The following is a 25423-nucleotide window of genomic DNA, read 5'->3' as shown; positions in this document are numbered from 1 at the left end:
CTCATATCTGCTAAGACGAGTGGCAGTGCCGTGTAGCCAATTTTTGGAACCGGATGCATGCATAGCTTTACGAATTTTTATTGTGCGATTTGCTCGCTCCACCATACATGATGACTGTGGATGGTAAGGAATGTGGAAATGCCAATTGATCTTTAACTCTTTACACAGAAGCTGAGTGACTTTAGATGTACAGTAAATGGAGTTCCCTTGTCAGAATCAATTCCTACAGGGATGCCATATCTAGGAATTATTTCAGTAGTTGGCTTCTGTACCACAACTCTAGCATTTTCCTTACTACATGGGAAGGCTTCTACCCATCTGGAGAACTTATCAACCATTACCAAACGATATCTGAAAGGACCCTGTCTAGGCATGTGTGTGAAATCGATCTGCCATTCTTGAAGGGGAGTGTCAGGCGTGGGAAGGTGTTTATGTGTGGCACCTGATTTTGAAATGTTGTTCTGTGCGCATATTAAACATCCGTCTAATATTCTATTCACGTCTGTGTGTAAGCGGAAAATACAAAAAACCTCAGATAAGTCCTGTAACACCCCTCTTTGTCCGCGATGAGTGGGGCCATGAAACTCGCGGATGAGAAAAGGAGTACAATGTCGTGGTAGACAGTCACGGCCCTTGTCATCTAGAATAACATAGGAATCAGTCGCACCCTGACTAGTCCAAAATTCGCGGTCAGCAGGCGAAGCTGAAGCCTGCAGTGAAGAGAGATCCATATCAGGTAGAACAGCACTGATCATGGTGTTAACAGAGACCATGGCTGGAGATAGATTTGGGGGAAGTGGGCGTGAGGCCGCAGCCTGTTTAGTCATTTGGTCAGCGAGACTGTTCCCTCGCACTTCATCGGTGTCACCAGAGGCACAGGCAGATGACAGGCAGTGATTAAATCCTGCACTAATGAGGCATGGGAGATAGGCTTGCCGTCAGCTGCAGTGAACCCACGAGATTGCCAGATGCGGCCAAAATCATGAGCTACTCCGAGGGCATAACGAGAGTCAGAGTAAATAGTGACGTTAGCGTCCTCAGCGAGAACACAGGAACGAGTGAGAGCGAAGAGTTCAGCTGCCTGCGCAGAGGAGAAAGGGAGAGAAAAAGATTCAAGGACAGTGTTAGGTAACCGACAAACAGCATAGCCACAAAGATAAACACCATCACTAGGTTTGGAGACAGGCCATCTACAAAGAGGACATCACCTGTCTGTAGAGGAACGGAAGAGAGGTCAGGGCGAATGCTAGTGGCATTGACTACTTCAGTAAGGCAATCATGATCAGAGTCACCCATACAATCATCCTGTGCATTAAGAAGGCGCTGCAGGGCATGTGCTACAGTGTCAAGAGAGGATGATGGACGTACAGTTAAATGCTCAGTGGCCATTAACACGGTCTCATATCCTGAACGTCGCTGGGATGACATGTGCTGTGTGTATAAATTGCGTAAAATTTGTGTTACCTGATGTGAGGTGTGTAAGACCAAAGGATGAGATAAAACGATCTTTCCAGCATCAGTTACCATCAGAGCACAGGCGGCAACAGCAAGTAGACAGGCAGGCAAACCCTGAGCCACAGAGTCGAGGGATTTAGAAAGAAACGCACAAGGTCGCATGCTCCCCCCCATGTTCCTGGGCCAGCACCCCAGAGGCTGTTCCTGGCTGAGTCGCAACATACAGGTGGAAAGGGAGGCTGTAGTTGGGGGTTCCCAGAGTAGGAGCCGTACACAGGGCCCGTTTCAAGGCCTCAAAAGCAGCCTGCATTTCTGGAGTCCATGAGAGAGGTGCGGATGAAGGATCAGAATGCTTCACCGCAGCGCGCAGACATTTGTCATACAGAGAGCAGTCTGGGATCCACTGGCGGCAGTAGTTGACGAGGCCGAGGAAGGCCTGTAAAGCCTGTTTAGTGGCAGGCCGCTGAGTGTCGATGATAACTTGTATTCGTTCAGCAGTTAACTTCCTTGAGCACTGAGAGAGTTCATAGCCCAGGTAGTGGACAGTGTTCTGGCAGAACTGGAGTTTTGACTTGGACACCTTAAAACCTTTCTCAGCCAGGTGTGTGAGGGTCGCTGCTTGGCAGGTGTCATAATCGGCCGCAGCCACCAAGAGATCATCTGCATATTGTAAGACCACTTACTCTGGGGGAAGGCAGAGGCTTGACAGGGCGTTCTTGACCGTGGTCGCGAAGACCGCGGGGGGAATCGATGTAACCTGTTGGCAACCTGGTCCACGTATACTGCTGTCCCCTGTGTGTGAAGGCAAAGAGTGGCTGTGTGTCTTTCTTTACAGGAACACTAAAGAAAGCAGAACAAATGTCAATCACAGAAAAGACTCTATGTGTACATGGAATAGAGGCTATAATTGAGGATACATCAGGGACAATTGGAGCAACAGGAATGACAAGTTCGTTTATTTTACTCAGATCTTAGGTGAATCTCCAAGAGCCATCCGGTTTTGGAACAGGATTGACAGGAGTATTGTAGGGACTAACACATGACGTTACCACCCCCTGCTGTAAAAGAGAATGAAGAATAATGTCAATTCCAGCGGCTTTCTCATGAGACAGAGGATACTGTTTAATATACACAGGTGTAAGGTGTTTAATTCTGGCCTCATAAGGAGGACAGGAAACCCAACCCATGTCATCCTTATGTTCCGCCCACAAAGAAGAAGGAACAGACTCTAGAGTGGGAGAGAGAGCAGGGAACAGCATTAACTGCAGCAGTGTTATGTGGAAGTACACAGTCAGAGAGAGTGAGAATATCCGGAACAGAGGTATCGAGAGTTTGTACAGTCATGTGGGAACCTCTAAAAGCTATAGAGAGTCCCAGGAGACTCATAAGATCACGGCCAAGGAGGTTGAAGGTTGAGCTCCATTCCTCCTAAATGTTCCACACCTGGCTAAATCGAGTCCAAAACACGGAGGTGGACTCTCCCTTTTCCTGCTTACAGTTAGTAACCTGAGAGAGATCACGATTAGCATGTTTAATATTAAGCAGATATTTAGTGAGCTGCCGACGCAATTGGTCTAAAGCATCTTTATTATCCTTCCAAAAATACGTGGAAACAACTTGAGTTTGAGTTCTTTTTCTTCCTCCTTTTTTTTATATTTACTACTTCATCATTCTGAGGTTTTAACACAGGAACTTGTTCAATTAGATTCTCTTCATCATACTGGTCGCCTAATTTATTCTGGAGAATAAATAGATAATCTGCTCCTGTAAGCTGACAGTTACGAGAACTCTTAATTAGCATATCAACAATGTAATGGTTATCTGGCGAGGTAGGCCGCTTAGAGGCCAACGGGACCTTTTTTTTCTTTTTCTTTAGAGTAAGGTGGCGGTTCAACACTCCCACTGTTGATCTCCCATACCCTCAAAAATCATGCGGTATGCGGAGGCTAAATAACCTGGATCAAAGGTACCATCACGTGGGTATGGTGGAATCTGAGGATTGGCCTCAGTCCAGCCAGCCAAATTCTCAACAAATGGTTGTGCATAATATCCTAAACCACATCGTATCATCCAATCATACGGTTTCACCAGGCATAGGCTTGGGATAGGAGTTCCCCATTATGAACAAAAAAAAATATTACAACAGGTGAAGAAAAGAGGCGCGGAGAAGTCAAGAGAGGAAATATATATAGTGCAACTCTTCTTAGTTTTTCCTGTCAAAACTAAGGATAACCTTCTTGGCTTTCTCAAACAAAGCCAAGGATAAATATCCCGTCCAAATGGGATAACTTCTTCCTAGTAATACTGCCGAACAGGTAGTCAATCGGACATGTCTTACCTGATCGAGAGTATCACGTCGGGGTCACCAAATTTTAAGAAAGATTCCTCCTCGCACTTGTCCGCGTCCCTTTACCTCTGCAAAACAATAGGAGCTCCAGAGCACTGAGAGAACAAACCACACGAGTGAAATCAAATCTGGTTTATTCCAAACAGTTGCTCAAAGAACTGAGCGACAGAACAGAATATATATGCAATGAAAATACAGTAAGCTTTACTATTTCAGCACTCATCTGCCATGATAGTCATTCAGGTCGTTCCTGATTTTCCCGTCTGCCATGATACGATCACAGAGGTCATTCCAGAGCCTAACGTATGCCATACTGTAACCACGGAGGTCGTTCATGAACTTTCTGCTCTGCCTTGGTCACCTGCTCAACCAGTGCTCCACAGCCTAGTGCCACCACTGCACCAGGACCTGCTGCTCCATTGCCCAAGTCTGCAAATGTTTCATGGCCCAGGTCCTCAAGTGCTCAATAATCTAGGTTCACCTCAGCTCCAGGACCTTTTGTGTTTTAGTTTAAAACATTCCCTTCTAAAATTTAATTTAATTGAAAAGGTGAGAACCTCAGCACCATTATATCACTGTGGCTAGATAGATATTTCAGTCAAGATAAAAATGAATTAATAATAAAAGAGAAATTATTCATTATTTTAAATGCACTATTAGACAACTGTTACATGGCTGTTGGATGAAACTTTTGTATATGAACTTCATTACATTTGTTTTAAAAACTAAAAAACCCTCAAAAAATCTGCATGCAAAGTGTTAAGTGAAATAAATAAATAAATAAATAAATAAATAAATAAATAAATAAATAAATAAATAAAGCATTTAAAATTGTGTGGTTATATTTTAAAGTGCTTTAAACATATATTTTCCACCAGTTACTTCCTTTCAGCTGCTTTAATTCCATCTAAGTATGTATGTACGTATGTATCTATTGTAGTGGAAGTCTTGAGCACTCAGGTAGGCAAGGGCAAAAGTAAAAAGGGTTATTGTACTGCTGTGCAATAGGCCACACCTTTCTCCAATAAATCTCAGAGAGGATGGACTTTTTTTTAAATTGAGTTTTCTAGACATTTTTTCTAAACATAGATCAGTTAACAGTAGCTGTGTGGTGGGTTTTTGCTAGTAACTTCTTGTAGATCAACAAAAGATAACTGGGGATCTCAGGATATTTTTCCCTAGCTCACCTGAGGATGATTTTGATGATTTCCTGAGCTAAATCTGCTTTCAAAACCTGCAGTGATTTGCTCTGAAAAATTTCTTACTCTAATTTTGACTACCAAATGGTGCATTAAGATGTGTTTGCCCTGTCAGCCTGAATTTGCATCCTGACGATGCTAAATTCATCTATGGCCTCTCTCCTGTCAAGCACAGTGACACTAGTTTATCATGGGCAACAGTGAGCTCATGTTTGCAGAAGAGGCATTATCATCTGGAACCTATGCTGGTAAACATGTAGAGAGTTTCAAATGCTGTACTATAGTTTTATATGAGAACTTACAAAGATTTACAAAGTAATATTTGCATGACCTTTCATATGAAACTACATACAGTCGTATTCAAAAGTTTAGGAACCCCGGACAATTTCCATGATTTTCATTTATAAATATTTGGGTTTTCGGATCAGCAATTTCATACAGTATAATCTATCAAAAACTGAAGGACACAGTAATATTTCAGTAGCGAAATGAGGTTTATTGGATTAACAGAAAATGTGCAATATGCATCAAAACAAAATTAGACAGCTGCATAAATTTGGGTACCTTTGCCATTTTGTTGATTTGAATACCTGCAACTACTTAGCACTGATTAATTGGAACACACAATTGGTTTGGTGAGCCTTGAACTTCATACTGTAAACTCACTCAGAACTCTTTCGTGTTGCGAGGTATTGTTAGCACTGTCTGCATACTGAGCGTTTATTCTGTTCTGTCTATTGCCTTGTTTTTGACCTTGCTTGTTTTTCGTGTTTTTGAATGTTTGCTGCCTTCCCTGACCTACGCCTGGATTATTGACTTCTGCTTTTGGATTTCCTTTGATTTTGTTGTTTGCCTGATGTGTGACCCTTGCCTGTCTTGGATATTGCCTAATAAACCAGCATTTGGATCTAACCTGTTTCACATTTGTGACAGTAATGGACAAGATGCCGTAATTTATATCATTTATCTGTACAATTTTGTACAATGTGGCTGTGACCAGTTCTGTTTCATTTATTGAAATTTAAATGTTTTAATGTTTAAACAATTTTGTGCAATAAATACATTCAATATGATGTTCACTGTGTTTTTTTTTTTTTTGGACTGAATAAAGCTTTAACAGTCAAAAGAACAATGATGTTTGTCAATTCAATTTATAATCATTTGCAATTTCAGTTTAATTTTTAAGTTGACTTAAATATGTAAGTAAGTGAACTTAATAGTTTAAGTGCAAATTATAAAACACCAAGTTAGATGAACTTAACAATTTAAGTACAGTCTACATGAGCACCAGGTTAAGTGAACTTAAACAAGTTTTGGGAAATCCATTACTCAATTCAATTGAGGGAACGGGTTTACTCAATAGGTTGAGTTCATTGAACTTATTAGGGTTTTCAGTGCAGATCAGTTAGAGCTCATATTGTTTTATTTCAGTTTATTAATGAAATATTGCAGATTAAAAGATTCAGATTTTTTGTGAAAGTTTGTTAAAAGTTAAATGCACTCAAAGTCCATAACGTTTTTTCTTCTTCTTTTTTTAAAGCCCATAATCGAGCTACCTGATAAGTATCTTTTTAAAAGCAAAGAACATCTTTATAAATTTAACTCAGTTAGGATTAATAATTAAGTTGTACTTGATTTTAACCCAGATAGGGATACTAATAAAGTTTTGTGTAAATATATTCTTGAAGAATCTGTTTGTTTGTTGGTTGCTTTGTTGTTGTTATTTTTAAAGAACTTTTTATTGCAAAGAAAACAAGAACACAATAAAAAAATAATTTCAAAACGAAGTAGTCAGGGAGTATAAAAGTAACTACAAATAACAACAGATAAACAAACACACACACACACACACACACACACACACGCTCAATAACACCCCCACCCCCACCCCACACACAAACACAGACAAAAAAAATAAATGCAAAGGAGAGCACCAGAAGAAAAACTAAAAGTCTATATAAATAACAAATGTAAAATTCTCACAGCCTTTGATTAAAAAAAAAAAATAATTCTTTCAAAATATTTTCCAGTCATTTTTAAATACATGAAAGAGGGGTATACTATTATTACATTTATTTTTATAAATAAGAAATGTAGCAATTATAAATGAATTATAAAGATGAACTTTATTATAGAAAATTGATGCTCCTCCATCTTGTAGTTGTTATGGGTTACTGGGACAGTTCCCTGCAAGACCACCAGAGGGAGTGCTGGCAGGTGTTTATTCTTAGCCAGCTTTGTCATTGTTGTTCCCACGTGTGTTGTGCCATGTCATTCTTATTGTTCTGCTTTCCTGCTATGCCAACTGTTTTCCCTTTACCCTGATGTCCGGCCCTCTATATATCTGTCTAGTTGTATCTGTCAGTTGTTGTTTTATCTTTGTTCTGTAAGGTCTGGTGCCGGTGTGTTTTCAAGTTCCCATGTTATAGTTATGTTTTTATTACTTGTTGTATGTTGTATTTGTCCCGTGTAAATCTTGTTTGTTAATAAAGCAGCTCTTTTATTTTATCCTGAATATTGGACTGATTCTCTGTAAACGGGTGATCGAGACTACCACAGAGTTCTGGGTTCGAGTCCCACTTCAGGCTGCATCTCCTGTTACAGTAGTCAAAGAAACCAAAACATTGTCTATAAAAGAAAAGCAAATCTCAGCAAATAAACTTTGGATCTAAACAGGACGAGAATACGATCCGAGATCGAATAGACCTAACTGCAAAAAGTATTGTGCATTTTGGACTAAACCAGCTGCCGTAGTGGGTTGTTGCCAATATTTTTGGAAGATGAGCATGTCACAGTTTCGCAAAGTGATGCTCGCCGCCTCCTGAAGTGTCTTGTGTTGCATCTTCGCCGTTTGCAGTGCATTAAAATTATATTTTCAAGCCGCATCCACGTTTATTCTGATCAATCGAAAAGCAGTTTAGGAAATATGCTCAAAGACATGTGGCCAATGAGTGATGTGGATGTTATCACATGACTGCATTTTGGTTCGTTTCAACTGGTGCAGAACAGAACGATCAGTGTGGTGTGAAAAGGAACCAAAACTGCTAAAAAGCTACAATGTATCATTTTTTGCTTTTGGTCTGGACCAAATAAACCGAACTATAGATGTGAAAGCACCCTAAAAGTCCAAAACAAATGCACAATTGTTTCTGCAGCAGAGTTACAGAAACAGCAGCTGGTGTTAATGTCCTTTTTAAATCTCAATGAAATAATGGATTTGACAGGAGAATATTTATACAGCAATTTATATTTAGAAGTCCAGATTTTTTTCCATGGTATATTATTAACAAAACCATCCCAGTATGACGTCACATGAGGTACAGGTTTAATGAGAAATGTCTTTTAAATCTATTGGTTTAATTGGGTTGAATATCTGACAGAACAGCCACTGAGAAGAAGAGATACATATTTATGTAGCCTAGTAGTTGTATCAACATCTGCAAGCAATCAATACCTGGCTGTCAAATCAAATAAATTCAGTACCTTTCAAAAACTTTTTGACAATATTTAATGTCACGTAACATAGAACTGAACATATGTATGATTGTAGATATACATAATGTTCTCTCATTAAATAAAAAAGTAGTGCTACATTTCAATATAAGAGAAAATAAATAAAATGTGAAAAGTGTGTATGTTTAAATAAAGTGCTTAACTTTCCCTTTTATATCTCAGTGAGAGAACTGAGCTCTAGCTTGGCTTGCCAGGATTTTAAACCTGGGCTTGAATGGAGTCAGGGGCCGATCTCATACACATGTGGAGGTGCTCATTAGTGAGCCTGGAACCATATTTAGATTGGATAATGTTCATTGTAGAGAAAGCTGCCTCGCAGTTGTATGTAGAGCCAAACATGGTCAGGATGTATAGGGCAACTTTTCTCAGACCTGGGAAAGCTGGCTCAGGGACGCTGTCTTCAGATTTGAGTGGATATGTTTGTTCAAAACCTTTATGTTTTGTCTCATAATGTTTCGCATTGCCACTTTTAATAAGTGCCATGGCTTCTGAACATATGAGACACACCGGTTTAGTGTGAAGTGGGAAGTATGAACAGAAATGAGTCTGTCCATTCTGGATTATTTTCGCTGTCCACTTTTCTTTTTTTGGAGAGTGGCATTTGTTCTTTATTCTCCCTTTCTCCGTCTCACTCGTCTTTCTCTCCCTTTCTCCGTTTCACTCGTCTGTTTCTCTCCCTTTCTCAGTCTCACTCATCTGTTTCTCCCCCTTTCTCTGTCTCATTCGTTTGTTTCTCTCCCTTTCTCCGTCTCAGTCATCTGTTTCTCTCCCTTTGTTTTCAACATGTATCGCTATCTTTCTTTCATGTGTAACATTACTTTAATTCTCTCTCATCTGTCTTGCAGTGTTTACTTCAGGAATGCACAGACTTGACTGGCTGAGTGGTATCACGTGGGATGGCTTAACTCGCATGCAATTGGTCTGTGCGTTTCCACTACCTTTACCGTAAAGATTACAAAAACTGCGCCTAGTAAAATAGAAGCGCATCGTCAAGTTTTAAAGCATAACCTTTTGTTTTGGCTGTAGGTCCGAGTCCGTATTGGACAGCTTCTGGGTCCGGACCCGGACCGCGGTCCACCTGTTAGTGACCTCTGATCTACTCTATGCTTAATAATAATAAAGCGAAAAACAAATTTACTTTAGAATTTTTCAAAGATTACTTTTTAAATTCACTATATTCATTATGCCTTATTCTACGATCACTAAAATGATAAATCAATTTTACTGTGGAAATTATTAATAATTGCTCTTCAAATTCACTGCATCTGTCAAAGTGCATAACTGCCAGGAGGCACTTTTTAATTCATAATAAAATTTACATTTTAACTTGTTAGTAGATTACTGTAATTCAACTGGGATCACTTCAGGAAGACCTGCTCTGTGCTCACATTAAAGATCAAAGAATTTTACTGTAGAATTTTGAGGTTACTTCCATTCAACCTCACTATATGTGTATATAATTCAGCCAGAAGAATATTACTAGATCAATCTTACTCAGTTCAACTAAGGATGACCTAATCATGGTCAATCAATTTTACTGTGGAATTTTAAAGTAATTTTAGATCATAGTTACAATGTCTATAACACATTATAAACTTATTTTTATAAAATGATTTATTTTGATCCCTAATAAAATGTTGACAGTCTGCAGTATGCACAGTGAGAAACTGAAGATCAACAGTGGTGGTCTACAGCCGGTGTCAGTGGCAGATTTAGGCATGGGGACTTGGGCATCCGCACAGGGTGACATCTTCCCGGGGGGTGGCACAGAGATGGTGAAGAAGACCTTTGCTTCCAAACTGATGTGAGCCATAGGACTGAATAAAAGAAAGAATAAAGTTATGCTTGGACACAATTATAGATGATTTTCAGTTTATTAAACAGGACACATAAAACAGGGGGATCCTGTTGCTTCATTTCTAGTAATGCAAGTGATAGCATTGCACATATATAAGGAGAGTACCTTTGAGGGAATTCTGATTTTGGAAAAAGAGATCAAATGTTGTCAGCTTGTAGATGATACTACGGTGGCCGAGAAGTGTAAAACACATTAACAAATCCAAAAACAAATTAACAAATTAAAAAACACGTCAACAAATCCGAAACAAATTAACAAATCCGAAAACACAATAACAAATCCGCATACACATTAACAAATCCGAATATACATTAACAAATCCGAAAATACAACGACAATTCAGACAACCGGAAAAGATAGGTATAGTTTGTGAATGGAAACTTACCAATCATCTATGGTGGCCGAGAAGTGCAAAACACATTAACAAATCCGAAAACAAATTAACAAATCCAAAAAACAAATGAACAAATCTGAAAACAAAACAACAAATCCAAAAACACATTAACAAATCTGAAAACAAATTAACAAATTCAGACAACCCAGAAACGGTAGGTATAGTTTGCGAATAGAAACTTACTGATCATTGGACAAGACACCTGTCATTCACCTGTATATCTTGAATGACAGGTCTCTTGTAGAATGATCGGTAAGTTTCCATTTGCAAACTACAGTATACCTACCTCTTCCGGGTTGTCTGAATCGTTGCACGAAACACATTAACAATTCCGAAAACACCATTTGCAAAATATACCTACCGTTTCCGGGTTGTCTGACTTGTTGTTGTGTTTTCGGATTTGTTAATGTGTTTTCGGATTTTTAATTTGTTTTCGGATTTGTTGTTTTATTTTTGGATTTGTTAATGTGTTTTCGGATTTTTAATTTGTTTTCGGATTTGTTGTTGTGTTTTCGGATTTGTTGTTGTGTTTTCGGATTTGTTAATGTGTTTTCGGATTTTTAATTTGTTTTCGGATTTGTTGTTTTATTTTTGGATTTGTTAATGTGTTTTCGGATTTGTTGTTTTGTTTTCGGATTTGTTAATGTGTTTTGCACTACTCGGCCACCGTAATACAGCTTTTTTTTTTTTTTTAAATCAAATCCACGTGAAAAAAAATGTATAGACTGTCTTGGTGCTTTTTCCAGAGGAAAATATTTCTCAATATTAAAAAATTTACTCTTTTTCCTATTTAATATGATTTAACAGAATATAAAAGTTCCAATTAAGTATGAAGTCACATATTTGGGAATCAAACTGCTGCTGTGACTTAAACTCCCTCCTCCAACCTTGACTCCACCATGACGGAACCCGTGTTCGTTGTACCAGTTTTACGTCTAAATCTCCACATATTTTTCTCTCTCTCTCTCCCTCTCTCTCTCTAATTATTTAATTATTTATTTATCCATTTATTCATTTTTTTTAATTTGCCAAAAAAAACTATGCATAATTAATAGTTCTGATATAGGGGGGGTCTATTCTATTTTCTAGTTGCTGCTCTCCCTGCTCGGCCCATGCATGCGCAGAGGACGAATTGCGTTCATACAGTAGGTAGACCTGCCAGCAGTGCGTTGCAGTAATTCAGTCTTGAAATGACAAGAGACTGAACATGTACCTGTGAAAAACTGGTACAATAAAAACAGATCCAGTAAAAATTAACCTGAAGGAAGTTAAACGCAGTACAGACTGCACAGATGGTGCCATTACCCCTATTACCTAAAGCAGGACTTCAGAGAATCACTGAGGAACAATGTGTTGTGGAAAGTGACCCACAGCTTACACATTGGTGTGCACCCATAGTACCATTCATGAATCTTAATAGGGCTGCAAGAATGTTGCTTTAAACAAACTGAATGATAACTTAAAAAGATAAAAAGAAAAAGATGCATGATTCCCACAACACAATTAATTTTAGCTAAATTAGCAGGAGTGAGCATCTTTACATCATTAGATGCAGCATTGGGATTTTGGCAGATTCCGTAAATTGTTTATATCAGTTTATTAACATTCATCACTTCAGTGGGGCAATAGTGTTTTAAGAGACTCCTATTTTGAATCAGCATAGCCCCAAAGATCTTCTAAAGAAAAATGAACAAGCTTCTAGGGGACATGGAAGGAGTGACGGTGCAAATGATAATGTGAATGAAAAAGAGAACCGAACATTAAGCGAAAATAAAGGGAAATTTCTATTCAGGAAAGCAAAGTTAAGTTCCCTGGAACACATAGTGGATAGGTGTCAGGGCAGACTCTGAAAAGGGTCCGATCCGGTTCTAGACAGCTGATGGATTCAGAAACAAGGTACGCCCAAATAGAGAAGGATTTTCAGTTCATGGGTGTGTAAAAGTTTCAAAAGTATCTAGAAGGCATTGACACTTTCAAACTGATTACTGATCACATGCCATTAATACTCAATCAATCAATAATAATCAACAGAACACTTGGAGACTGTACCAGTGAGGTGCAATAGACTTTTAATGAGACTCATGCGGTTTAGTGCAAACCAATGCAGAAACTTGGTTGTGGCAGATGTGGCAGAAATACCGTCACAGACTTTATGACAGCAAAGGAATCACCAAGGATCTTAGTGGACATTTGACATAGTTTTACATAGAGAATAAACAGGCACAGCACAAAGAACCACTACAGTTAAAACCACTGCAAATGTAAAGGAGAAAGACAGAGCAGCAAATGAAAAGCACACATTTCTTTAAATAACAACACATTGTGAGGGACTAACCTGGACTCAGGGCAGGGATTCAGTCTTGTTAAAGCTGGATGATGAATCTAGCAAAAATGCCCTCCTACAGTGCTGGAAGAGGTTTTATAACTCTGAGGCTATAAAAGGTTTTCAATTGAAAGGAGGGATAGAAAAGGAGAAATCAATTCATGTTTTTTCAATCAATCTTCAGTTGCTGCACTGAATGAGTTTTGGAAATGACTTTAAAGACAGTGGCAAGTCCAGATCAATCAACATTAAAAGCTCAGCCTTGTACAGTATAGACTCTGACTTACTAGTAGAGACTGTTGTAATTAAATCTACCATCACTAATTGATAACATACTGTCATTGTATCAGTAACGTTAGTGTTTTTATAATGTTAAATGTGTTATGTAACTTGGCTATAATACAGAAGAATAATTAACATTTGATGTGAAGCAGTAAGAAATTGTAGCATGGTTCAACAATAACAGAGTAATGCTATGTTTAATGCAAATAGAAGCATGTTTAGATAAGTGAGCTTTAGAGTTACATACAGATCAAGTATTGTGTTGTAAGGTTACTAGAAAAAAGGTAACACGGATGTCATTATGTTCATAAAGCAATCAGAAATATAGCCTGATGTATTTGACTTAAAGGAGGAGGTGTGATGGTATTGTGTATTACTCCGGGTGTGTTATACAATCTAGCCGCTAGGGGGAACCAGAGTAATTCATGTCATAAAGAAAATATTATTTTTGATTTTAGGTAAATACATTTTCTTAAATCTGTCAAGCGCACTAACTGGTTTAAAGCCACAACATACAATACAATTTTTTGTCTGCTTTTTAACATTTTTATCAGTCACTGCAATAAATTCATGCCATAAATGTTTCATACCATGAGAAAAACAGCACAAGTTTACACTGTAGAGAGATTCCTTCTAGTGATAACATAAGTGTGTTTCCGCAGAGGTTTAACATTCAGTTCTTCTAAATAACTTTCTGAAATGACTTTAAGCGCATTTTGGAATTCTGTGCTGTCTCTTTCGCCATGTAAGTACTTCAAATATCACACAGACAGAGTGCTTTTACTGTAGCACAACATATTAAATCATGGAAATTACACTTGTATACCAATCTCATGCTTGTGTAAAGTGTTTGTGCACATTTAAGGCTTTACACACTCGGAATAACAGGGAATCTCATATACACCTCTGTGTTTTTAGGAAACGGAAGTTAAAATTCCACACACTGTGGTTCTCTGTGCTATTCCTGTCCTTCTTCAGGACAAACCTTCAGAATTGATCAAGGTTTGCTTTGTAAGTATAGCTGTAAAATTTTACGATCAATATTTAAAATTTTTTTTAAAGGTTAATGAATTTTGAATGTTTTGTGACCCGTGCTACAGAAAAATGTATGTATAGCTCTGACTAATGTCAACATTAGATATAATTACTTCTATTGTTTTATATTTTATCTTTTCAGAACTTTTAGCATCTTCCTGTTGACATTCTGACAGTCATTACTGAAGACTCTCCTCACTGCTCTTTGTTGATCTCTGTATATTCAGTCTCCAATGTTACCATCCTAGAGGGAGGTATTGTTATGAATGATGTCAGGGACCTGTCTTTTTCTGTTTATCCCTTGTTCGGACTATCGTACACGCTCCATCTTTATTACCCAAAGTGCATGAAGAACACATTCAAATTCATCCGGTAAATCAAGCTTGATCTGGGATTATTATCTGGGATATAAGTTATTATAACCAAAACTTCAAACTTTAAAGAACCAGTTATTTGCCTGAATCAACACATCTCAGATTAATGGGTCAAAATTACTGACCTGCAGTTCTGAGATTCTCTCTTGTTCGCACAACTGAGATGACATAATTCACAACACAATGTCATAGCAAAAAAACACGTTTGTTCAGTTCTACTTTTTGAATGGATTCAGTTGATTATTCAGTATTTATTTTTGTATAACAGCCTTAAAACATTTAAGATTTGTATTTTTTTATTTTTTATTTTGTGACATATGGTAATGGATCACCATATCCTTGTATTAATGTCAGTCAGTATGTTCTGCTTACAGACATTCAAATAAGGTTTTTAAAATGTCACAGGAAAGCAGTCATTCAGTAACTAGAAATTAGTTATCTTGTTTGTTAATTCAAATGTACTCAATTGCTGAAGCTATTTCTGCTGTAATCAGCATTTTGGAAATTAATGTTTTGAAGTATTCTGAATGGAGTCTTGTGATTTTTACTGGATGCCATTTATTTGAAACTGTACATAACATTAAATAAGGATATTGCTATTATTAATAATAATTTATTAAGTAAACTTTACTGGTACCATTCCTTAAATCACCGATTCAGGTAAGTTAATAAAACATAAAAGGTTTAAGTAAATGTGACTGAATACGAATAAGGGATACTTTTAACATACAGTATTAGTAATTATGACTTGAATGACACCTACTGTAATGCGACAAAAGTAAAGATTACTTAATTGACTTAAGGCAACGAGTTTTCACAATTCAATTAAGTAAACTTATCAAATTACTTTTTACAGTGCTGACTGCTAGCTGTACATCTTGCAATTAGTGGTGGGAATTATGATTCATCCCAGTGAATCAAATCTTTTGGATTTGTATAAAATACCCTATTGGGTTGTTGGTGACATAATATGTTGGCTAGATATGAGCATATGGGCATAATATGAGTTATAGACCTGCCCAGAAAAGTTCAGACAAGTTCTAAATAGTTTGGTTGCTACAGACAAGGCAGTTTATTGTTTGTTCTGATGTGTGCTTCCTTGAGACTAAACCACACACACACACACACACACACACACACACACACACACACACACACACACACACACACACACACACACACACACACACGCACACACACACACACACACACACACACAACAAATGAAAATGCCTTAACATGATTCAAGTGGATTAAATTTGAGCATTTCAGCTATAGATGTCGTGGACATTCCATTATTGTATCATACCATAACCTTCTGATCGAGGTTGAGGACAAGTGTTGACACATCAGCATCTCACACGCATACATCTAGAACAGGATTCATTCCCCAAAAAGATTTGTTGAGTTACCCTTTCTCTTACACAGTAATAGATTTTGAAAAAGATTTGTTCAAAACACAAACTAGCTAAGTACAAAGAAGGCTTTTAATGTCATTTTCGGTCTTGTTATTATCTTAAAACAGAAGGTAATGTCTTAAATATTGATACATCTTGAAATTCTGAGTTATTCAGTCAAAAAAAAATGTGATGTTGATGGAATCAACATTATAATCTAAAATTTAATTTTGTGTAATAGTACTTTAATGCACATAAAGTCTCTTAATTTCCTTTTATATTGTAAAGTATAAAGAGTTAAAATGACAGAAATATTTCAGTGGCATTTCTAAAGCTTTAAGGCTTTAAGCTTCACTTTTTTTTCCATTCAAGCTTTCTAAAATGCCTTACAATATTTTCATACTGGTGTCTTCCTGGATTAATCGTAACAAACCCATGAGTGATGAGTGAAAGTCAGGATTAGCTGACACTGAAGAAAAACAGTGACTTCACTGGGTTTCTACCTGTGCTGGATTCAATCATAATGATGTTACTGTAGTAAAGGAGAATTAATCACAATTCTATAATAAAGATGAAACAGTTTCCTACACGCTATATGAAGAATTCTTGTTTTCCTTTTTTTGTGTACAAATATGTTGAAATAGTATTGGGAATCACATTCACATGAAGATATATTTAAATTAATAAATCAATGTTCAGCATTTTACTATTTTACACCTGAAAAAACAGATGGAATAAAGTACTAAAACTACTACTCTTTAAAATCTTCAACAACATAAAGGAGAAATTTCCTTAGATTTCATATGAAATGCTACATAAAAATGTCTCCCATTATTCTTTCAATACAAAAATTCCATTACATCGCATTTCACAATGGCCTTCAGGTGCTAATTACAGTACAATAAATAAACTGTTGAGTAGAAATTAAAGAATTATTATGACCACAATTATTACAATCAATATTTTAAATGCTAACAAGTGACAGTGTTTTGACAATTAAAACAGATAAAACCGGACAACGTTCTCATAAAATGGTAAGAAAGCAGTTCTTACTATCTCAGTGTGCACAATGAATCTGCCCTCCTTGACAATGTCTTCAGATCAGACATTGTGTTATTTACTCTAACACTGGTGATCTTTCAAACAACAAACTGAAGACTCAACCCCCCCTGCACACCACTTATTCCACCTTCTGTCACCTGGCAGATGCATCATGTCCATCACATCATGCACAAACAGACTCAGGAACAGTTTCTACACCAGAAGCCCAACCTCAATATTTATTCATTCCAACCACAAATCTGTACAGAAGACACTGAATGTGCAATACCTCAATATTAGTTCAACTTAACTTTTATTATTACTTTACTATAAACTTTGCTGTTCACATATGCAATATGTAAGTGCAACATCTCATCAGTTTACTACCTCAACTAAACAGTATTTTATACTATTTACAATAGAATATTTGAATGGATCCACCTATGGTAATGAAGCTTTGCCACAATAACCTAGATTAAAATGAGTGACAGGAGAAGCATCCAAGCACAAACAAAAAGTAAGTACAACTTTTTACTTTTTAAGTAAGTTGTAGATACCTTCCAGGTTATTTGTAAAAATAAGTAATAAAAAATGGACTATTGCTCCTTTAAGTTGGTGTTGTGTATGTGTTCCAATGTAAATGTTGACTGTAACAGATCATAACACGTCTCTGTAAAACTCCGCCTATTAAGGAAGTGTGGAGTCTGAGACGACTGCAGTCCTTCCTAAACAGCCTGCAGTCTTATGCTCTGGTGAGTTTAGGTCTGTTTCCAGTTTATTGAGAAATCTGAGTCTCATTTTCAGCACTGTGAAAGAAAGTGATTATTAACTGGACCTACAAAGTTTTCTGTGTAACTGAAAAGAAACCTGAAATTAGAGTGTTGTTACTTTTACCAAAGTGAATGTGAACTCTGAGCATTCGGACTGGAGAGAACAACAACAACAGTAAAATAAAATGGCTTCTAAGTTTTCAGAGGAGGACTTCTCTTGTCCTGTGTGCTGTGACATCTTCAAGAATCCTGTTGTTCTGCACTGCAGTCACAGTGTGTGTAAAGTGTGTTTGCAGCAGTTCTGGGAGACCAAAGGATCCAGAGAATGTCCTGTTTGCAGGAGGAAGTCATCTATGAGTGATCCTCCCACAAATCTAGCCTTAAAGAACCTGTGTGAGACTTTCTTACAAGAGAGAAGTCAGAGATCTTCCTCAGGGTCTGAAACACTCTGCAGCCTGCACAGTGAGAAACTCAAACTCTTCTGTCTGGACGATCAACAGCCGCTGTGTTTGGTGTGTCGGGATTCAAGAAAACACACCGACCACAAATTCTTCCCCTTTGATGAGGCTGTAACAGAATCTAAGGTAAATAAAATCTGAGGTTATGTGTCACTTCAGAAACATTGTGTAATAAAAATTGCAAATGCATTTGATCAATTTAGCTTCTCAGAATATTCTTTTGTTCTTGGTGTATTTTAAAAGTTCATCTGAATGCTTAAAAATATATTTTAAAAGAAAATCTGTCATAAAAAAAACATCAAGCAAAAAAGAAAAAACACATTTAAAATTCTACAGTTCAATCACCTTAATAATAAGTGATCTAAATTTACAATGTGTACAATAAGAGCTGAAACACAGAGTTTTCATGCAATGTGTTATTTTACTGTATTTCAGGAGGAGCTCAAAACTGCACTGAAGCCCCTACAGGAGAAACTAAAGATCTTTACAGACTGTAAACTGAACTGGAGTCAGACTGCAGAACATATAAAGGTTACAATCAATAACATGGTTTTGATAGAATTCTATTCTCCATCATTGTAAAATCAGTTATATTTCATTTAATTTCCTCTTCACTACAGATTCAGGCCCAACACACAGAGCATCAGATTAAGGAACAGTTTGAGAAACTTCACCAGTTTCTACGAGATGAAGAGGCAGTCAGGGTCGCTGCACTGAGAGAGGAAGAGGAGCAGAAGAGTCAGATGATGAAGGAGAAGATTGAGAAGCTGAGCAGAGACATATCATCTCTTTCAGACACAATCAGAGACATAGAAGACGAGATGAGAGCTGAAGACATCCTGTTCTTACAAGTGAGGATCATTTAGTCAGTATTTATACTGTGAGAAAGTAAAACTTCTTTCCATCATCAGAAATGTCACATTTCAGTGGTGTAAAAATGTAAATCATATCCACTGATATGTGCTTTGTTGTTTTCCAGAACTTCAAGGCCACAGTGAAAAGGTGAGTGATGTGGTTCCTTTCTCTCTGCTTCTCTGTGTTTCTGAATCCAAAGCCACAGCAACACTGACTCCTGAATGTTTTTGCAGAGCCCAGTGCACACTGCAGCATCCAGAGGAGCTTTCAGGAGCACTGATCCATGTGGCAAAACATCTGGCCAACCTGAAGTTCAGTGTCTGGGAGAAGATGCAGGACATTGTCCAATACAGTAAGTCTTTCTTTCTTTCTTTCTTTCTTTCTTTCTTTCTTTCTTTCTTTCTTTCTTTCTTTCTTTCTTTCTTAGAAGTGTGCACACATATTAAACATGAATATTTATTTTTCTGAGTTTGTTTAGTAAAACACAATTGATAATAATAATAAGGAAAGTATATGATTATAAAAAATATATAAAAATAACATTTACTATTATTATTATTATTATTATTATTATTATTATTATTATTATTATTATTATTATTATTATTATTATGTTCATTTTGTACTTGTGTAACATAAAGGAACTCCTATTCTGAAAGGTGTCTATTAGGGGTCAGACTGATCAATGTTTGAAGTGTAAGCATCTGAAAATGTTATTTGTTTATTAATAAATTTTATAATTATAATAATAATTTTTTTGGCTTGAGCAAATGTTAGCTATTTCCATGTTGATGTAATGTTATCCTAGCCCGTGTGTGTGTGTGTGTGTGTGTGTGTGTGTGTGTGTGTGTGTGTGTGTGTGTGTGTGTGTGTGTGTGTGTGTGTTTTCAGCACCTGTAACTCTGGACCCCAACACCGTTCATCCTAAACTCATTGTATCTGATGATCTGACCAGTGTGATATTCAGTGATGAGGAACAGAAACTTCCTGATAATCCAGAGAGAATTGATAAGCATTGGTGTATCCTGGGCTCTGAGGGCTTTAACTCAGGGACACACTGCTGGGATGTTGATGTTGGAGACTGTACATGGTGGTATGTGGGTGTGATGACAGAATCTGCTCAGAGGAAGGAGAATATATTCTTCAGAAGTGGAATCTGGTATGTGGTGTATTATGAAGGTAAATATGGAGCAGGTTCTACACCACAGAAACCCACTCTCCTTTCAGTAGAACAGAAACTCCAGAGGATCAGAGTGAAACTGGACTGGGACAGAGGAAAGCTGTCATTCTCCGACCCTCTCACTAACACACACATACACACTTTCACACACATATTTACCTACAAATTACTGCCATATCTACGTGTTGCATCTAAAGAATCTCCTCTAAAGGTTCTCCCACTTCAGTGCTCTGTAAGAGTGAATCAGATCAGTTAGAGCTTGTATTGTTTTATTACAATTTATTAATGAAATATTGCAGATTAAAAGATTTAGATTCTTTGTGAAAGATTGTGGCATTATTTTGACTCACTTTGTTTGACACACACACACACACACACACACACACACACACACACACACACACACACACACACACACACACACACACACACACACAAGAGATTTTGATTAGGAAGAAATAACTGAACAAAGACAGAATGTATTTCTGTAAGTCTAGAAACCGAAACCACAAATGAAAAAGACATTGTACCTGTAACTGAGAGCAAACAGCACACAGTTTGTCTAAACAGAAAGCACTCAAAGGCTATAACTTATTTTCTTTTTTTCTTCTCTCTCTTTTTTTAAAAAAAAAAAAAAAGCCCATAATCGAGCTACCTGATAAGTAGCTTTTTAAAAGCAAAGAACAAACTTGACATTTCCCTGAAGTTTAACCCCTTTAGAATTAGTAATAATGTTGTACTTGATTTTAACCCAGATAGGGATACTAATAAAGTTTTGAGTGAATATTTTCTAGAAGAATCTGTTTGATGGTTGGTTGCTTTTTTCTTGTTGTTGTTTTAAAAAAGAAAAGCAAAACTCTAGATTAAAACAAGAATATCTGAACAAAATGTATTTTAAAATTCCAAAACAAATGAACAATTGTTTCTGGAGCAGAGTTCCAGAAACAGCAGCTGGTCGTAATGTCCTTTTTAAAACTCAGTGAAATAAAGGATTTGACAGGAGAATATTTATACAGCAATTTAAATGAAATTTCACTCAGCTTGTTAATTAAAATATATTTAGAAGTCCAGATTTTTTTCCACAGTATATTATTGACATCACATGAGGTACAGTGACAAAAAGTTGTTGAAAAAGTGCTCTGACTTTTATTGAGAAACTTATTTTAACTATTTGTTGTATAGGGTTGAACATCTGACAGAACAGCAGCTGAGAAGAAGACACTCTAAATTGCATAAGCACACCTGATACTGTCATTTAAAACATAAAATATACCGTACATATTGTAAGTAGTTTCAGGATTACCTACTCTATGCTCACAATAAAGAGAAAAACAAATTTACTTTAATTTTCAATAATTCCTTTTCAAATTCACTATATCTGTCAATACATTTGCAACAAGAAGCACTATTTAAATACTTAAAAAAAGGAATATGGCAAAATATTAGTTGATTAAATCAAATCATATGACTTAAGAATCAATTCCTCTGTGTTTACAATAAACAACGAAAACCAATGTTATTGAAGGATTTTGAAGTATTATCTCTTCAAAATCACAGTCTATCTTCCAAAATAATTGTGCTAAGAGCCAAATTAAATTAAACTGTTAGATGATCAAACCAAGTCAGATCATTTCATAATGCCTTACTCTATGGTCACTAAAATGAGAAAGCAATTATATTCTGGAAATGTTTAATAATTGCTCTTCAAAGTCATTGCATCTGTCAAAATAATTGTACCAGGAGGCACTTTTTAACTCATTATAAAATTTACATTTTAAACTGTTAGTTGATCAATTCACCTGAGATCACTTCAGGATAACCTTCTCTATGCTCACAATAAAGATAAAATAATTTTACTGTAGAATTTTGTCAACGTCACTATAAGTGTATATAATTCAACCAGAAGCTGATTTTGATTTAGTGAACTTTTTAAAATATAAAGATAAAAGATGTACCTTTATTCATCCAACAGTGGGGAAATTTGTCTGTTACAGCAGCAAAATATATAAAAAGAATAGAGACATAATATAATATACAGTATGTACAAAATAAAATATATAAAAAGAGTAGTGGTACACTGAAGGACATACAGTATTGCACATAGGTAATATTGTAAATTTTTTCAAATTTTTTTTCTGTTATTGCACATGTTTAAAATACTTTGATATTGTTATTATTGCAGTTAAACAGTGATCCGGTGTGTATTATGGTCACTGGTTCACTGGGAGCAGCTTTGACTGTAAATACTAATAGCGGCAGGGAGAAAACACCATCTGTATCGCTCCTTCAGACACTTACAGTAGGATGTAACAGTCTGTCACTGAAGGAGCTGCTCAGAGATGAAACCATTTAATACAGGGTGTGAGAGTCATTCTCCAGCAATGATGATAGTTTTGCTCCCATCCTCCTTTCTCCCACCTCCTGTACAGTGTCCAAAGGGATCCCCAGCACTGAGCTGGCCTTCCTGATCAGCTTGTCCAGTCTCTTTTGTCTGCAGTAGAGATGCTGCTGTACCAGCATACCACACCATAGAATATGGCTGAGGCCACCACAGAGTCAAAATTGTGCCAGGAGGCACATATTACTACAGTGGATCAATCTTACTTCGTTCAAATAAGGATGACCTAATCATGATCAATCAATTTTACTGTGAAATTTTAAAGTTATTATTGATCATTGTTATAATGTCTATAACCCATTATAAATTTATTTTTATAAAATGATTTATTTTGATCTCTAATAAAATGTTGAAATTTTCTGCACAGTGAGCAACAGTGGCGGTCAACAGCCGGTGTCAGTGGATTTAGGCATGAGGACTTGGGCATCCGCCCAGGGCAACTTCTTGCCAGAGGCAGCATTGAGATGCTGAAGAAGACCTTTGCTTCCAAATTGATGTGAGCCATAGGACTGAATAAAAGAAAGAATAAAGTTATGCTTGGACACAATTATAGATGATTTTCAGTTTATTAACCAGGATGTATAAAACAGGGGGATCCTGTTGCTCCGTTTCTAGTAATACAAGTGATGGTATTGTACATATATAAGGACCCCATTGAGGATATTCTGATTTCGGAAAAAGAGATCAAATGTTGTCAGCTTGGTGATGATACAGCTATTAAAAAAAAAAAATGAAATGCAAGTGAAAAAAATTATAGTGCTTTTTCTAGAGTTTCAGGAATATTTCTCAATATTAAAAAAAAGTATTATTTTTTCTATTAAATATGATTTAACAGAATATAAAGGTGTTCCAATTAAGGACGAAGTCAGGGCTGTCGCTAATGGGGTGAAAGGTGATGACAATTACAGGGGCCCCCACTGCCCAGGGGGACCCACAAAATCTAGCAGCTATAGGCCCCTGTTCTGTGAATAATTCTAATATTAATAATAGTCTTATACCACAGAATCTGTCCACAGATCAGTCTGCCTGATGATTTCTGTGGAAATGCATTTAACAGGCGGTTAACTCGGTTATCCGAAGCCGACAAATTTCCAAAGCTGTGTCATGCAAACGGACGCAGAACGTGAACCTGAACGCGTGACTTCCCTTCTGGCTTTACGCGCTCCATTACACCATTATCTCTACAGCTTTAATGAGAAAACCAACTGAATAACACTCCAGCATGCCTCTGCACTTTTAACATTCTTTCTCATATTTGTCACTTCGCCATACAGTGTTCTCTGGGTCCCCCTAGCGGCTAGATTGTATAACACAATCTGCGTAATACACACACTCTGCGTAATACTCATAACCACCGAAATTTAACACCATCTGATGGAGATCTATGAGTGCGCGATTAGGACGGAGAAATACAAACGTTTCTGGTCGCCTGAAATATTGTGTCTGCTTTCTTTGAACTGAGCAGAAGCTTAAAGGGAATTCGTTTGTCTGGAAAAGTTGCACACATTTGATGCACACGAATCCTGCGTTTAGTCAGGAGCTGTGCAGTCTTATTCATAATCTGCAACTGACACAGGATAGCTAACATTAATTACTAGCCATATGGTGGCATATTTTTGTTCCACCATAAGTGGTCATATTTGTTCTACTTTCTATTATCTATGATAACTGCTTTTCCTGAGATATTGTGAAAGCAGATTAAAAATATGTTTCCTTGTGTTGATTATTATAGTTAAACACCAGAAAATGCAACAACGTTAGTCTGCACTTGTCTGTAACCATTTTGTTTTATAAGATTAATAAGTGCATATTTTATTGAAGTTTTCTGTCCAAAATAAACAATGTTTTTGCACAATTGTCTGGTGGATATTGATTTGGTAGAATGTTAACTGTGCAGAAACATTTTAGGTAATAAATGCTACCAAACAAGACAGTGTTTAGACAATTAAAACAGATAAATCAGTTCTCATAAAATGGTATGAAAGCAGTTCTTACTACCTCAGTGTGCACAACGAATCTGGTCTCCTTGACAATGTCTTCAGATCAGACATTGTGTTATTTACTCTAACACTGGTGATCTTTCAAACAACAAACTGAAAGACACAACCCAACCTGCACACCATTTATTCCACCTTCTGCCATCTGGCAGATGCTTCAGGTCCATCACATCATGCACAAACAGACTCAGGAACAGTTTCTACACCAGAAGCCCAACCTCAATATTTATTTATTCCGACCACAAATCTGTACAGAAGACACTGAATGTGCAATACCTCAATATTAGTTCAACTTAACTTTTAAGTTACTTTTCTTTACTGTAAAATTTACTTTTCACATGTGCAATATGTTATGTGCAAAATCTCATTTAAATACCTCAACTAAACAGTATTTTATACTATTTACAATAGAATATTTTATTTTATTTATATTTTATTTTTAATAAAATTATTTTTAATATTTTATTTATTTGAATTTGAATCTCCACCACAATGACTCTAAAATGAGTGACAGGAGGAGCATCCAAACACAAACAAAACCAGAACT

The 25423-nt window shown here is 36.7% G+C and overlaps 1 protein-coding gene across 3 annotated transcripts in view; it reads left to right on the top strand.

The window, feature by feature from the left end:
• LOC113641023 (zinc-binding protein A33-like) overlaps positions 1 to 25423 on the top strand; it is a 56051-nt gene that overhangs the window by 25135 nt on the left and 5493 nt on the right. The window contains exons 1-6 of one of the 3 annotated variants that reach the window (XM_047815079.1): positions 17917 to 18572; positions 18882 to 18977; positions 19067 to 19297; positions 19426 to 19448; positions 19535 to 19653; positions 20193 to 20800. The exons of 1 other annotated variant lie outside the window; for it this stretch is intronic. In XM_047815079.1, coding sequence (XP_047671035.1) covers positions 18174 to 18572; positions 18882 to 18977; positions 19067 to 19297; positions 19426 to 19448; positions 19535 to 19653; positions 20193 to 20737 — 1413 coding nt within the window. In that variant the 5' untranslated portion in view covers positions 17917 to 18173 and the 3' untranslated portion in view covers positions 20738 to 20800. Of the gene's footprint in view, positions 1 to 17916; positions 18573 to 18881; positions 18978 to 19066; positions 19298 to 19425; positions 19449 to 19534; positions 19654 to 20192; positions 20801 to 25423 lie in introns of those variants that run through there. One more of the 3 variants, XM_047815080.1, reaches the window with a different exon arrangement.

Source organism: Tachysurus fulvidraco, chromosome 6, assembly GCF_022655615.1.
Source record: "Tachysurus fulvidraco isolate hzauxx_2018 chromosome 6, HZAU_PFXX_2.0, whole genome shotgun sequence".
NCBI classification, from domain to species: Eukaryota; Metazoa; Chordata; class Actinopteri; order Siluriformes; family Bagridae; genus Tachysurus; species Tachysurus fulvidraco.
The sequence above is the reverse complement of the archived record's forward strand: the minus strand, read 5'-3'. Positions and strand labels throughout refer to the sequence as shown.